Below are 16,769 nucleotides of genomic sequence, written 5' to 3' on the forward strand. Positions count from 1 at the left end.
CCCTCTTCTGGTCTCTTCAGGTATTGCACACAGGTGGCACACAGACATACACAAATAAAACATTCATACACATAAAATGAATAGCCAGAGCTCATTTTCCCAGAATCTACATGAAAAACTTGTCACTGTAGCACGTTCTTATAATTCCAGCTCTGGGAGGGAGACAAGAGGGTCCCTGGGGGCTTTGTAATGAGAGACCCTGAGTCAAAAACCTGACAGGGACACCTGTTGCTTTTACACACACACACACACACACACACACACACACACACACACACACACACTGACATACGGCTAGTTCAAGCATATCACTCCCTCAAATCCTGGGATGTTACTGTTGAAGGAGATACCCCTTCCCTCTCCCATTTCCCTCTCAGCTCATTTTGCCTCACATCATCAAAATTAATATTTTTCAATTCCTCGGATCTTATCCCAAATGACTTGATTATATGACATGTACTTCCCCTCCGAGGGTTTCCGAGAATCCTATCTGGCTTCATCATCTCCATGTTCTATTTACTCTGAAATGTGCCCCCTAACTGCTTTAAAATGATGACGGTGGCCTCAATCTCAAACGCCACATTTTTTCTACATTATCCCTCTTATATTCGTAATTGCTGGGAAAGGTTCTTTTTCAGAGGACTTGCACTTTCATTGGGACGGAATAAAAAGTTGGCCTGACCCACATTTCATCTGTCACCTTTTGTATTTTTCTGTCGTGAATGCAAAATAGTGGAGTAATCTAAGACTGTGCTGAGTCGTGAAATTGAAAGGGCTAAACGGCAGGGGAGTTCCTTTTTCTACTCTGATTAAAGAGATTCAAGAAATGGGAGAATTTTTATAATACCAAATAGAGACTTGCAAGGAAAGACCAAAGAGCACATGACACGAAATCGCACAGGGGAGAGGCAGGGTGAAGAAGATTTACAGGCCCTTACTCCACTGGGAGTCGGTTCTGATCTATCCTGACTCAGCTGCTAATGAGACCAGACACCAGAGGCCTCTTAGGTAATAGGTCCTGACTTGCAAAGACTCTACCCAGACTCTACCTGGACCTCACCTTGTGAGGAACCTGGAACGTGTGTGGGAAGGAGAAGATGCTCAGACGCTCGTCTTAGAATCCTCCAAGGTCCTCAGTAATAACGGGCAGTGAGGTCCTTGTTTTGGTTTTGTCCTGCCTCAGAGCAGAATGGAACTGTTCTGGCTTCTGGCTTCCTAATGTTTCCCAAAGGTCAAGGGTGTTAAATTGTGAGTTTACACAACATTTTAGTCATTCAATATCGGAGGAAGCAGAAACACACAGACATGAGGAAGCTCATCCAACTTTGTTCCTGATGGTCTTGATTGTGAACTCAATGGGATCTGGAGTCACGTGGGAGACGGTAAGACCATGGGAGCAAGGAAGAACCATCTGGATTAGGTTCATTGGTATGGGTAGATCTGTCCTTCTGTTGTTGGACCATTCTTCAGACAGGAGAGCCTGAGCTGTTTGAAAAGGAGAGAATGAGGCGAGCGTGTGTCTTCCTTTCTCTCTCCTTCCTGATTGTGATGACGTGCCAGCCACAAGCCAAGCCAAGCCAGTTCTTGCTGCCTTGAGCCTGCCTCGATGGATGGTGCTTTGTGGTGCAAGCGAAAATAAGCGCTTTCTCTCATAAGTGGCTTTTGTTGGGGGTATTCTATTACAGCAAGTGGGAAAGAAATGGAGCTGACTTTGCTTATAGGAAAACTGGGCTTTTATCTGGGGGAAGAGAGAAAGGGAACAATGTTTTTGCTGTGGAGGTGGGATCCTCCTCTCACCAGGAGCCTGTTGCAAGAAGGGTAGAGGTGAGGAGGGATGTTTGCGTCTGCTGGGCATTTTACCAGCTGTGTGACTGTGGGCATGACAGGGCCTCCTGACCTTGGGTGGGACACATACCTTGGGTTTTCCATGCCCATCATCTTTCATGGCGAGGAGTGGTAGAGGCTCTGTGCTGTAAGGACGGGGATGTTTTTTTTTTTTTTTTTTGAGAGCACAGAGAGCAAGTTTTATTTGGTGAGGGCAAACATCATCCAAAAGAAACCAGACAGGCAAGGTGCTGTGATTAGGGAGCCTCTGGGGCCACACAGGAATCTCACACTGGGCAAGGAGCAGGCTCAAGGCACGTAAATGTCCTTAGCCATTCAGCACCATCCGGACGAGCTCTTCATAGTTGATGCAACTGTTGCTGTCCTCATGCCCTGCCACTAGCATCTCTACTTCTTCCTCTGTCATATTCTCGCCCAGCGTGACTAGGATATGACGGATTTCAGCACCCAGGACAGCGCTGTTCCCTTCTTTGTCAAACACATGAAGACCTTCAACATAATCCTCATAGGTTCCTTGGTCCTTGCTCTTGGCCACGGTCTGCAGCATGGGCAGGAAGTGCTCAAAGTCCAGAACCTCCACATTCATCTCATCGCTCTTGGGGTTCCCCAGGACCTTGAGCACCTCGGTGTTGGTAGGGTTCTGGCCCAGGGCCCGCATCACATCCCCACACTGGCTGTACAGGATCTTGCCATTGCCTGTTCGGTCAAACAGCTGGAAAGCCTCCTTGAATTCTGTGGTCTGGTCCTCGGTGAAGTCACACATCTTGGCTGCTGAGCTCTGCGGGACCTTTTCCGGCAGTAATCGGGGATGGTTTTTTTTTTTTTTTCTTCTTTTTCTTTTTTCTTTTTTTCGGAGCTGGGGACCGAACCCAGGGCCTTGTGCTTGCTAGGCAGGGGATGGGTTTTAATGAGATGAAGTGTTCGTGACCTAGCTCAGGGTTATCACAGTAGAATGTGCTATTGTACTGCCAGAAGATCATCTCACACCCGGCCCTACAGCCTCCCCATGAAGCCAAGACAGGAGTTGCATAAAATTCTTTTAGGACACTGCTTGGATCATATTTTGATCTGTAGGGTCCAGTTTCAAACAGAGCCCAAGTGAGCAGAGGACATGAATCTGCCCCTTATGGAGCAGATCTTTTGTGGAATAGGATCTTTTGTGTCATCATCTCTCAGTGTCTTTGCTCCATCACGCCATACACTTACCACAGTGTTGCAGCAGTGAGACGAAACCTGGCAGCCAAACCAATGAGTCTTGGGAATCAAAAGCCATTGTGGGCTGTGCATCCTTAACATTTTGGAAGGAGCCTAACTATACCACTGGGTGCGTCCCCTAGGCCAGCTCTGCACTATCACCTAACACCATAACCCAGGGTACGTGTCAACATCTGATGTAAAATCTCCATCTAGGCTATGGTCTTGGAATGAAGCAATTGGTAAAAGATGCAGAAATTGATATTGGGGCACAGTGCATTGGATAGACTTAGCCTCTGAAACTTTCCCAAAGCAGAGAAGAGCCAACAGTTTAAACAAAATCTAAAGGACATTTAGTATGCAATGTTGCCAAATTCTCCCCTTCCTCTTAAGCCAGGGAGGCCTCAGGCAATTATTCAGATGTTACAATGTCATGGGTGGTCTAGGATATTGCAGATCATGTCTGAGACAGGAGCATGTCAGTGTTTATTATTCACCATCTTAAGAATCTGTGTCGCAGGCAGATGAAGGTTGGTTACTTTGAAGCGATGTCTTGCAGACTAAGTTATCCTGATACCTAGTATTACAGAGGCTGTTTGCAACCTGTTATCTGTGATGTGTGAACAGAAACTCTTGGAAACAATGGCGCCTTCCACCCGGTGGTCTGCCAGGCTAATTAGCTGATTAGAATTCCAGTGGCTGTGGAGGGGTTCTAATGTTGCATGTCTAGAGCCTAATTACAGATTATCCTGGGACAGCTTAACAGCCATTCCTTACCCATTTCTGTGTCTAACCTCACACCTGATGACTAACAGTCAAAACTTTCTGGAGTGTATCGACATCACAGACCACACACTGTTGTGAGAATTTTGTTTTTGTTCTTAAATCTCTGTTATGTTACATGAGTATGTTTTTATTTTAATCTCAGGCGTGGGGGTTGAGGCTGCTTCAGATGGTCCACAGCCACTAACTATGATTGTCTTGTGCTGTAGGAGGGGCATGGTTTTGCCAGCTGCAAGTAGTTTGCATTTGGATTTCTGGGGACTCTTGAGAGTTCTGAGAGGGACCATGGTGGCTGCTGCTCCTCATGATGCTGTTACTCCCCCTGCTGCTGCTGCTTCTGCTGCTCCCCTTGTTGCTGCTACTCCCCCTGCTGCTGCTTCTCCTGCTGTTGCTACTCCCCCTCTACCCCTGCTGCTGCTACTCCCCCTGCCACTGCTTCTCTTGCTGCTTCCCTGCTGCTGCTACTCCCCCTGCTGCTGCTTCTCCTGCTGCTCCCCTTGCTGCTGCTACTCCCCCTGCTGCTGCTTCTCCTCCTGCTCCCCTTGCTGCTGCTACTCCCCCTGCTGCTGCTTCTCCTGCTACTCCCCCTGCTGCTGCTTCTCCTCCTGCTCCCCTTGCTGCTGCTACTCCCCCTGCTGCTGCTTCTCCTGCTACTCCCCCTGCTGCTGCTGGTCCCTGCTGCTGTGTTTGCTATTGCTGGATTTCTGGATTGCTTGTTGGAGAGATTCTGATCCTGATGCCCTTAATCAGCAGGAAGTAGTCTGAAGAGATCTATACTCCCTTTTCCCTCTAACTTTGTTCTTGCCTACCTAGTGTTGGGGGGTTAGAAGGGATTGGGGTGGAGAAGGGTGGTAGATATAAGAACCCAATAAAGAAGCCCCCTTCCCCCAAATGTACATCTACATCACACACCATCAACCAAAAGGCTAAGCCATCAGACAGCATCTGAGACCTGGGGCAGAGTCCCCTGCATTGCCATAGCCTACCTGACATTTCCATTAATGGATTCAAAAAAATGCCTTTCTTTGTTTTGGTTTCTGTGTCCTGCTTCTATAAGACTTCATGAAATCATTACCACATCAGAACTCGGGTTATCTGAATCTGTGTTCCTGGGTCATGATCCCTCATATTTGGCTCTAGAATAAACCATCTGTCTTAGTTAGGGTTTCATTGCTGTGAAGAGAGACTATGGCCACGGCAACTCCTACAAAAGAGAACATTTCATTGGGGCTGGCTTAGTTTCAGAGGTTCAGTCGATTATCATCATGGTGGGAACATAGCAGCATCCAGGCAGATATGATGCTGGAGGAGCCAAGAGTTTTACATCTTGATCCAAAGGCAGGCAGGAGTAGACTGTCTTCTGAAGGTGGCCAGGAGGAGACTCTTCCACAATGGGTGGAACCTGAGCAATGGAGGCCTCAAAGCCCACCGACACAGTGATGGACTTCCTCCAATAAGGTCACATCTCCTAATAGTGTCACTCTCTATGGGCAAGCATTCAAACATGAATCTATGGGGGCCAAACCTATTCAAACCACCACACCATTTCTCATCCCTTTTGGGATAAGATCTGTGTGTGGGGCTTTGACAATCCAGAGGGATGAGGCAGTAGGATTGTAATGAGCTTGAGTCCAGCCTGAGCTACAGAGTGAAACCCTGTCTTATAAAAATGAATAAATGGGAGCTGGGGAGATAGTTCAGAGGTTGGGCCCTTGTTCTCACAGTGGACCAGAGTTCAGTCCCTAGCACTCAAATCTGGCAGCTCACAACCACCTGTAACTTCAGCAACTGAGGCCCTCTTCTGGCCTCTACAGATACTGGATGCATACGCGTGCGTGCACACGGACACCACACACCTCATAGATGCACACACACCACACACACCACACTTGCACACACACCACACACACATCACACTCTCACACACACCACACCCGCACACACCACACACACACACCACACACACACCACAACCACACACACATACCACACACTTGCATACACCATGCACACACACACCATACACACGCACACACACCATGCACACATACACCACACATACACCACACTTGCATGCACACCACACACACACCACACACTGGCACGCACAACACACACCACACACATGCACACACACCACACATACACCACACTTGCACACACACTACACACACACCACACACACACCACACACTCGCACACACACCACACACACACACACCACACACACACCACACACCACACACACACCACACACTCGCACACACACCACACACCACACACACACCACACACACCACATACTCGTGCACACACACACACATCATGCACACACACACCACGCACACACTACACACACACATACCACACACACACACACTACACACACACCACACACACACCACACACTCACACACACCACACACACACACACCACACCACACACACACCACACACTCGCACACACACCACACACACATCATGCACACACACACTACGCACACACTACACACACACATACCACACACACACACCACACACACACACCACACGCCACACACACACACACACCACGCAGACATACACATCACATACCCGCACGCATACCACACACACCCCCGATAAATCTTCTTAATGGAGGAGATACATGAAGTTATAAAGAAGACGCCTTCCAAAGCAGAGGGCACCGCTGTCTGTAACTACAGGGGTAGTCACAGGGCAGGACATGCTTGTTTCTTACAATAGGAGTTGAGGTAGCCCGAGTCAGGGAAGAAGCGGGGGTGGGCAGTCTTCAATCAGCAGGCTTATTTGTGGAGCAGAGGTCATGATTTCTTTGTTGTGACAATCTCTTTTTCTATCCTGGAAAGGAAAAAAAAATCCTCTTCACCCTATGACATATTACAGTGGGAGCCACAAAAGACTTTTATCCAGCAGTAATGGCCACTGATTTAATGGCGGTGGGGACCAGGTGCTTACCCCAGCCTTTATTCTATTTTCAGGTAGAGCTGCAGCTGTCACTACCCTTAGCGACTGTAAAAGGACAAGACAGTGTCTGAGCACTGAGTCATTATCCCAGAAGAGGATTTATGAAATATTTTGAACTCGGTTTTTTTCCTCTTGAAACTAGTTGCAGGTGTTCTGGGACACAGGGCAGCCATCCGTAGCATCGCTGACAGAGGAGAGAAGCAGGAGGTGGGGTTGCTTTGGGTTTCTAGGAAGCCGGAACACAGGCTGGAGCAAAGAGCGGCTGGGCGAGCAGGGGTGAGGAGTGATGGAAGAGGGCAAGGTGCATGCCCAGCAGCTGGCTAGGCTGCCTTAAGGCCCCAAAGACAGCACCGCTTCTCCACCAGCTTCTCATTCCAAAGAGCTACAGAACCGCGCCAGGTTGAGCAGACTGAGGGAAGTCAGAGGGGGCGCTGCGGAGTGTCTGGAGGCTGACGGAACTAAGGGGCTGTGTTAACAGTCAATGGGCTGGGGGTCCTGGACTGAACACAAAGGAAACAGTGAGCTTAGTACCAGCCTCAGTCTCTCTCAGTCTCTCTCTCAGTCTCTCTCTCTCTCTCTCTCTCTCTCTCTCTCTCTCTCTCTCTCTCTCTCTCTCTCTCTCTCTCTCTCTCTCTCTCTCTGCTTCCTGATTATAGATACAATGTGACCTGCTGCCTTAAGCTCCTGCCGCCATGCCTTCCCCACACCTAGATAGTGACATCAAACCATGAGCTGAAACAAACCCCTCCTTGAGTCGCTTTGTTAGATATTTTGCCTTAGCAAAGAGGAAAACAGACGTGCAAAGGGCAGACCATGGCATCCTCGCTAGTCGATGTTCCTTATATCTCAGTTTAAGCTTTGAGAAGAATGAGCTCAGAATGAACGTCAGAGTCTTGAATGTGCAGGTATGTCAGAGGCACAGTTTGATAGGGGGTCAGGATAAGTCACGTGGAAAATTTCCAAGACTGAGATTCATTTTATCATCCACTCATATGGGTCAGGGCCTAAAGGGCAAACATTTAGTTTTATTATAAGCAATCGTAATTATAGGTAATTTTTTTTGTCAATATTTGAGTCTGATGGATCAGCACTATTTACTGATGTATGGAGAGGGTCAAGAACCATTCACCCTCAGGATGTTTAGTAAATGAGGAAACTGAAGCATGTCAGAAAAATGCTGGTGACAGAGTGGGTGAAAAAAACTCATTTATAGTGAAGAAATCAGTTTTCTCTGAAGGCCAATCTCTCATTATGGAGTGGACAATCATTTCCCATAATTACATTCAATTTCAATTCATATACATATGTACACATGCACATGCACACAGTAAAACACACACACACACACACACACACACACACACAGAGAGAGAGAGAGAGAGAGAGAGAGAGAGAGAGAGAGAGAGAGAGAGAGAGAATTTTTTACAATTTTTCAAGGGATGAAACTTTTAAAATGTTAAGTAGCTTTTCCCAAGTCAGTTATCTGTTAACTGTTTTTCTCAATTGTGCTTGGCTCATAGCTGAGAAGGTGAAGAGAGATCAGTTCCCTCCGAGCCCACCGTTTGTGCATCTGACAATTACTCCATGCAGAAGTGTGAGCGTGTCCCAGTCACCCATGACCCTCATTGCCCCAGAGGGAGACTGGCTGTAGCTGGGTGACCTGACCTATGAGGCAAGAGGAGGTGCATGGTGGTGACATTGCTGGCGTACATAAGTAGGGACTGTTGATCCCAGTAAGGCTTGATTCCTCTGATTAGTCCACCCCAGATCCTTGCTTCATACACCCATAAAGGAATATTAGGATGCTCGCACATCTATATGAGAACACCAGACCTTTGCAAAGGTGCCTATTTCTCCCTTCTTCAGCTTCTCCATCTCCTGCTTCCCTTTGTCTGCTGTAGATAGATGTATCTCGTTTGTGGTAGGGAGACATTGTATCAGCTCTCAGGTACAAGATGTCCTGCTTTGCCTCTCTCTTGTTGTGATAGAACACTGACAGAAAACCAACTTGGGGGAGAAAAGGTCTGACTTACACTTCTCAGGTCACATGGGCCATCATGGAAAGAAGTCTGACAGGAGTCAAGGAAGGAGCCTGGAAGCAGGAACTGAAGCTGAGACCAGGGAGGGATGCTGCCTATTGGCTTGCTCCCCGTGGCTTGCTCAGGCTGCTTTCTTATAGCACCCGGGACCACCTGCCTAGAAGTGACTCCACCCATAATGGGCTGGATCCTCCCAACATAATTACCAATCCAGAAAAATGCCCCACATGGCTTCCCACAGGTCAATCTGATGGAGGCATTTCTCTCAATTATGGTTCCCTCTTTCCAGATGTGTTAAGTTGACAATTGAAGCTACCTGTGACCAAGGGGCACTATATGTTTCTCTCCTGTGACCTCTGACATCTTATACAATATACTCAGGCTTTCTAGATGAAACAGACCCCCATCCTACCCTCTCACTGTGCCAGTGTCCAGCCTGTGTTGCCCTACACTTTGCCTGAGGGTGTTCTATGACTTCATCGATGATGGCTGGAAATCACGCTAATTCACACATCTTTCCTCAACAGTAAATGGGGATCAATCATAGTTCCTATCTGTATATAAAACGTTATTGCGGGTGAAGTAACCTAATAGACTGGTAATGTACATTATCAGCCTGACCATGCAAATGTGTGTACCAGATCCATCTTTCCCAGAAGCAATCACTGAGCAGGTTGCTTTCCTGACAGTTTTGCATCCGTGATAGGATAAATAGCTAGTCCAGAAGGTTGACTAACTCAAAGTCTGTTGCTTTTACTTATGAAATGAAAACAGAAGGTTCTTTTTGAAATATGTCTATATTTAAACTATAACATCTGTATGTGTGTATGCATTTGTATACTGTGTATGTGTATGCATATGTGTGTATGCGTGTGCATATGTATGTGCATGTGTGTGTGTGTGAGTGTGTATGTGTGTGTTTGTGTGCCACAGTGCATGTGTAAAAGTGAGAAGACAATCATGAGTGTCGGTGTCTTTTTTTTTTTTCCGGAGCTGGGGACCGAACCCAGGGCCTTGCACTCGCTAGGCAAGTGCTCTACCACTGAGCTAAATCCCCAACTCCTTTAAAAATACTGACATTCTTTTTTCTTTTTTATTCTTTTTTTCGGAGATGGGGACCGAACCCAGGGCCTTGTGCTTGCTAGGCAAGCACTCTACCACTGAGCTAAATCCCCAAGCTAAATTGGTGTCTTATTTGCTTCTGTGTACACCAGGCTACTTCCCATCTCCTTAGGCAGCTCTGGGATTACAGATGCCTGTCTCTGAGTGTGGCTTATGTGAGTCTTGGAATCTCAACTCAGGTCCTCATGCTTGTGCAGTAAGCACTTTACCCTCTGATGCACCTTCCCAGTTCTGTAAAATTATTTTCAGTTCTGTGTAGTGGAGTGTTTACCTTCTATATATTGGTATCCATTTTTACAGCATTTAGATCTGATACGACACAGGATGGTGCACCTTCAAAACTATAGAGTGCAGGGACCATATCTCAGTTTGTACAATGCTTCTCTGTTACAGTTGAGGTCCTGGGTCTAACCCCCAGTACTGCATACAACTGGGAGAATGCCTGTAATCCAAGGACTAGGTAGTTGGAGATGGGTCACGACTATGCTCAGTGAATTTGAGATGAGCTTGGGATACATGAGACCTTGACTTGAATCCTTCCCCAATATCCAAAAACAACAGAAAAAAAAAAAGACAGGAAGAGAAAAAAATAAAGAAAAAGAAAACAATGAGCAAATAAGGTCTTCCCATTTTTTCGTTACGGTTTGCAATGATTTTCTTTTGGGGAAATGATTTTGGAATTCTACAACTTTCTCCTAGCTAAACCAGGTAATGTTCTGCATGGTTGACTGCCAGGCAAGTGCTCTTGGATGCACTTGTGGCCTGACTGCTATGAGTGTAAACAGTGGCTCTCTCATTGGGTTCGAGGTCCACTCTGCATAAAAGAATTAATGCCTAGCACTGTAAATCTCATGTTTAAAATGGCTGGGGAGGACCTAGGTCTTAGGAAGGACTCATTAATGTTCAACTGCAGTGTTATAGCACTAAATCCCTTCTAAATATTGATGTTCCTGTCCATGGAAAAATATCACTCTCATCCTTAATCAGAGAAGCTTGTCTTCGCAGTGAATAACACTTAGTGCAAAGACTAGTGGTTGTTTGAGGGGTTGGAATTAGTGACAGTTGAGGGCTCAGCCCTAAACATGACATTTATAACACTAAGGCTCATTATGAAATAGGAGCTAAAAAGATCACAAGATCCAGAAGTCATGGAGACAAGCTTTGAAACATAATCTTTAGGAATGACACAGTATTTGTAAACATGATCTCACAACAGCTGCTGTGTTTGAAGGTCACTGGGCAAGTCAACAACCAATCAGAGATCAGGGAGCTGCTCATGGGTCCCTCTTGCTACTGAACTATTGGCTGCTAATGAACTCTGGTTGGAAGACAAACATTGTCATCAGATATGTATCTAGTGGCGAAAGCACCGGAACAGTACTAAACCTGGACATGTAGACAGTCCTGACATCTTAAATTACTTTTCTATCATCATGAAAAAAAAACCACACCATGAACCAGGCTAATTCATAAAAGAAACTGTTTAACTGGGCTTTACAGTTTCAAAGGGTTAGTTGAGTCCACGATGGTGGAGCAAATATATGATGACAGGAACAGCTAGGAGATTGTCTTTGATAAGTAGGAGTCAAAGAGTGCTACCTGGGAATGCTATGTGCCTTTTGAAATCCAGTGACACACCTCCCTCAACAAGGGCATACCTCCTCATCCTTCCCAAAAAGTTTTACCAACTAAAGGCCAAATCAAAACGTATAAGCCTATGGGGGCCTGTTGCTGAACTTTCCAACCCAAATAAGCCCATATAAAAACACACAATCCAGTTATTATAATTGTAAGTTATAAGCCTAGATTGGGCAGATCTAACACTATAGGAATTTATTCCCCATCTTTAAGACCCCATTTTACTTATTGTTTCTCCTGACCACATGGTTCTGGTCCATCATGGCTTCCTCCTCTTCTTCCTCAGTCTTCTCTCCTTCTCCTCTAATCCATGTCTCTCTCTCTCTCTCTCCCTCTCTCTCTCTCTCTCTCTCTCTCTCTCTCTCTCTCTCTCTCTCTCTCTATCTCTCTCTCTCTCTCTCTTTATCTGGCCCTCCTCTCAAACCTCTAGTTTCTCCTTTCCCATCCACCGCCCCGATAACAGGCTCTAGCCTTTATTGACCAGTTAAAATGGGAGAAGAATCACGTGAGTATGTGAAGGACTGCTCCCTCTTTAGGAAGCAGAATTAACATCAGGATACAAACAGCATCGGAACAACCCACGACAGGAGCTGTTCTCATTCAAACCATCACCATAGCTGGTTAAATTCCCTGAGTCACAAAACCAACAAACAATGAATGTAAGAAGGGACCTGTAGTGAGGTAGGAGTGGAACCAGCAAGGTGGTAGGAAGATAAGATAGGGTTGGTGTGAGAGCAATCAATTACTTACATGTGTGAAGTTGTCACAATTTAATAAAAAAAAAACCCCAAGACTTTCAGAGATGGATCCTTATTTCTGGACTCAATCCTTACCTGAGGTCATGTGACTCGTTCTCAGCCAATGGCAGGTGGATAAGGGTTGACTGGCTCTCCCATCTGCTTCCATAGACATCCCACTGGGATCCTCCTCCACCAGTTTGATGGCCAGCAACATGGCACTCACCCTCAGAAAGCTGGTTGGAAGGTCTCGAGATGGGAGGGGTTTCCTCCTCAAGTTCATACTACCTCAGAGAAGAACTGTTCACTTGACAGTAAAGAGAGGAGCTGATGACAATCGTGTTGCTAACCATTTTATATTCGTGGGTTTGTTAGTTATAGCATCTAGTTCAACCATTCTACAGACAAAATCGGAAAAAAAGTGGGAACCAAGCTGTGGTCTTTGGGATCAATTGCTTTTGGTCAAGATGTCAGCAGCTCTTTAGTATTTTGTTTCATCTGTTGAAAAAAAAACAAAACAAATAAAAAGAACCCTCCCACACACCAGCAATCTGTCTCTAGGGAGTAGCAGGATCTCCAGGGAGCAGCAGGATCTCCAGGGAGCATCAGAGTTGCTTACTAGGCTCCAGCTAAGATCCTCCCAAGATGCTTTGAGAAGTGTGGCTATGCTCTGTCTTGGGGGCTCTGTCTCTCCATTGGGTTTTGGGTGGTTCTGGGCATTGGGCTGGTAACAGCAGATATTTTCTCAGCATTGTGTTCATGACCTGCAGGTTGGGGAGGTGGTTAAAGCACTTTCCATAGGAAGATGCCAAAGATCAGCCTTGAAACCTAAGGGTAGACTGAGGCAGGCAGTGAAGTGTGGTGATAGCAATCAGGATCAGTGCTGATGACAGCTGATGGGTGTCGGAGTTAATAGCAACTGACAAGGGCTGTTGCTGATGGCAGCCAGAGATTAGAAGAAAAGGGAAAAAGTTCAAACACACACACATACACACACACACACACACACACACACACACACGAATGTTGGAACAAAGACAAGCTCCATCAACTTCACACATACAAATATATACATACATACATACATACATACATACATAAGACAAACACATACATATTTACACATTAGATGGCTGGAGCAAGCAGGCTCCAAGCATTTCATATATATACATATATATATATATAAATATACATATACACACATACACACATACACATATACATACATATATACAGATATACACACATGCACATATACATACATATATACAGATAAACACACATACACATATACATACATATATATACACATATACATATATACATACAAGCATATACATACACACACATGAATACACACACACACACGTACATGTTTGGTGGTTAGATAGAACAAAGTTCTAACAATCAGGCATTTCATACATATGCATACACACATCTTATTCTGTTCTGTCCTGTATGTCCTGAGGTTTGCTAATCTTAAGGAATTCCACAAGTCTTTATATAGGACCCACCAAGTTAAAGGTCAATATGAACTGTTATGGCTTGAGTCAGAGCTGAACACTGGACAGATCCTCTTGCACCTGCATATGAGCTCATTGTGGGTTTTGTGGCTGACATGGAAGAATGTTGCTAATAAGTAAAAAAGCTATGATTATAATACTCATGCTCTGTTATTCCAATGTTCTGAAATTCTCCTGTTCACCACCTGTCTACTACCTGGTTGCTTCACTCAGGACCAATCAGCTTAAAGGTTAGTGGATAATAGTTTGTCTAGGGAGCCAAAATGTAGTACTGCTCTCCTCCTTGCCTTTTAAACATTTGAGCCTGCTTTTTCCTATAACAAGCCTGCCTTGAAAACAGACTGGTACCACAATAAGGCACCAGAGTCCTTTTTTGTGTGCCTGATCAATCAGAAATTAGTTCAATAAATCATCCTTGTCTGACTGAGTTTGGTGTTCATGTGGTTTGTGAAGTGATTCCTAGACCACAACAAGCTTTACATACATACATACATTCATACATACATACATATATACATACATACATACATATTTGATGGATGGAACAGAGTTCCAACACATTCTCACACAAACTTTACACATACAGATATACATATCTATGCATATATACATATATATGCATGGACAATATACACACATACATATATACACATATACATATACACATATATTCATATAAATATATACACATATAAACATATATATTTATACACACAACACATATATACATATAACATATATACACATACACAGATATATACATATAACATACATACATACACACATATACATATACACACATATGCACATACATATATACACATGCACACATATACACTTATATTCATATACACACATATGCATATACACACATACACATATAACATATATACATATATGCATACACAATATACATATATGTACATATATACATATACACACATGCACACATATACATACACAGTTTTTCTTTCACACACAGTTGTTGGGTGAAAGAAACAGTGTTCTAAGATACTCTCACATAAACTTTATATATATACATACATACACATAGTTGATGGGTGGAAGCAACAACATTTCAACAACTTTACTCTTTCTCTCACAGCTTGTATATCCCAGCAAAATCTTTCAAGCAGTATAAAATTACAATGTGATTATGTTTTAATTTTCCCCTAGTGAATGATTATGAAAAAGATGGTGCGTTGCCCAATACCTTCATGAGAAATAACATTATGTTGTACAGGTAGAGAAAACAAGTTATTCCCAAGAACCTTTGTACATTCTTAACTAAGCAACTTGTTATAGATTAACTAAGTGTAAGCAAGAAAAATAGTTTTTTTCAGCCAGTTTCTCTTACTGGCAGTCAGAAATTTTCACTTTCAATTCTTTAAAGGATCGATTATCTTATTATTTATCTTTAAAAGTAATCTTATAAGAATCTTAAAAGAATCTAACTTTTGAACAAAAATCAGCCACATTTACTTTAAATCCTCAGAATGCATTTCTACTCATCGGCAATTCTTATTAAATCATATCAGGAAGCTGAGGGCGAGAATGGATATAAGAAATCAGTCATCAGCAGCCCAGCCTCAGTGAGAGTCACGCCAGTCAGGCTGGCATTGTTCTTGTTTCCTGACCATGAAGGTCCCTAGCTTAACTAATAAGAGTTGCCTTTCTGAACTTCAAATTGTTCCCTAAGATTTCCTACACCGGAGTCCGTAGCAAAAACATCTCAACCTAGCTTCACTAACAATTTTATTTTTCCAAATGTCTTCTAAGGGCGGTGATCACAGCTGACAATCTACATCTCTAAGTTCTTTCCTAGGGTGGCGATTGGATGAACTAATCTGCTCCTGCAGCAATGCCTGAAAGAGATCAAGCATTGTTATTGTGAGTGCCAGAGACACTGTCCAGTGAGGGGCTGGAAGACCCCTAGGGTTTTCATACGATTCTTAGACTGAGAGGGATGTGAAGGCAGCAGGCAGAGCAGAACTGCACGAGAGCATGGAGTCCTCAGGACATGGAGTCCTCCAGGTCGTACCACACTGAGGCATACCCATCGTGGCTGTGCTAACCGGTGGGCCACATTCCATGAGTTCTAAAGCCATTTGTTGTTCCTTTTTCACGGCCCTTGGCAGAAAGACAGGTTAGTATCACCAGAAAAGCACATAAATGCTAGGTGGGCATCGCAGCCTGTCATTCCAACCTCAGAAGGCAAGGGCAGGGGGATCTCCGGATCAGGATGTCTAGTAAGACTAAGCATATTGGTGAGCTCTGGGTTTGATTGAGAGAGTCTGCCTCAGTGAATAAGGTGAAAGAGTGATGGCCGACGATTCCTGAAGTCAACCTTGGGCTTTAACATGTCTCCCTATATGCACTCATACATGTGAAACATAAATAAGCAATTTGGGCCTTCGCTGTTTGGTTTGCTTGTCTGTTTGTTTGTTTTTTTTAAAGGAAGACACATCGCCTTTGACTCTCTAGAGCTTTCCTGAGGACACCAAGATTAATTAATTTTTTTTTCTCACCCGAAATTGCAAGACTGGATATATGTTAGAATGTGAAAATCCGTACCAAACACAGGTTACGGCCATCAAGATGTTAGGAGGAAATACCACCTATAACCAGTGTAACCAAAGGGACACCCCAGCCTGCGTCTGTACTGAGAGCGGGTGCACCCCTACCCCACACTCCACCTCCTGAAAGAACCAAAGCAATGTTACTTGAGAAGCACAAGCTCATTTGCCATGACATTGCTCTGGCCTTGCGCCGTCGTCTATTTCCATTCCTGATTTGCACAGAGGGGAAGCAGCACAATTTATCATCTCTCGGGCCAAAACATCCATTTGGGGAAATCTATTTTCGTACATGCAGAGCAATGTCTTCAACTTGGCTGATTCCTGG

At 44.6% G+C, this 16,769-nt stretch overlaps 1 protein-coding gene across 1 annotated transcript; it reads right to left on the minus strand.

Annotated features, from left to right (window-relative positions):
• Positions 1-1,987: 1,987 nt before the first annotated feature.
• On the minus strand, positions 1,988-2,643 carry RGD1559821 (similar to myosin, light polypeptide 6, alkali, smooth muscle and non-muscle). The gene has a single exon (XM_006249290.3). The coding sequence runs from the start codon at positions 2,606-2,608 to the stop codon at positions 2,153-2,155; it is 456 nt and encodes a 151-aa protein (XP_006249352.1). The 5' UTR covers positions 2,609-2,643; the 3' UTR covers positions 1,988-2,152.
• Positions 2,644-16,769: the final 14,126 nt, after the last annotated feature.

This window comes from Rattus norvegicus, chromosome 12 (genome assembly GCF_036323735.1).
Source record: "Rattus norvegicus strain BN/NHsdMcwi chromosome 12, GRCr8, whole genome shotgun sequence".
NCBI classification, from domain to species: domain Eukaryota; kingdom Metazoa; phylum Chordata; class Mammalia; order Rodentia; family Muridae; genus Rattus; species Rattus norvegicus.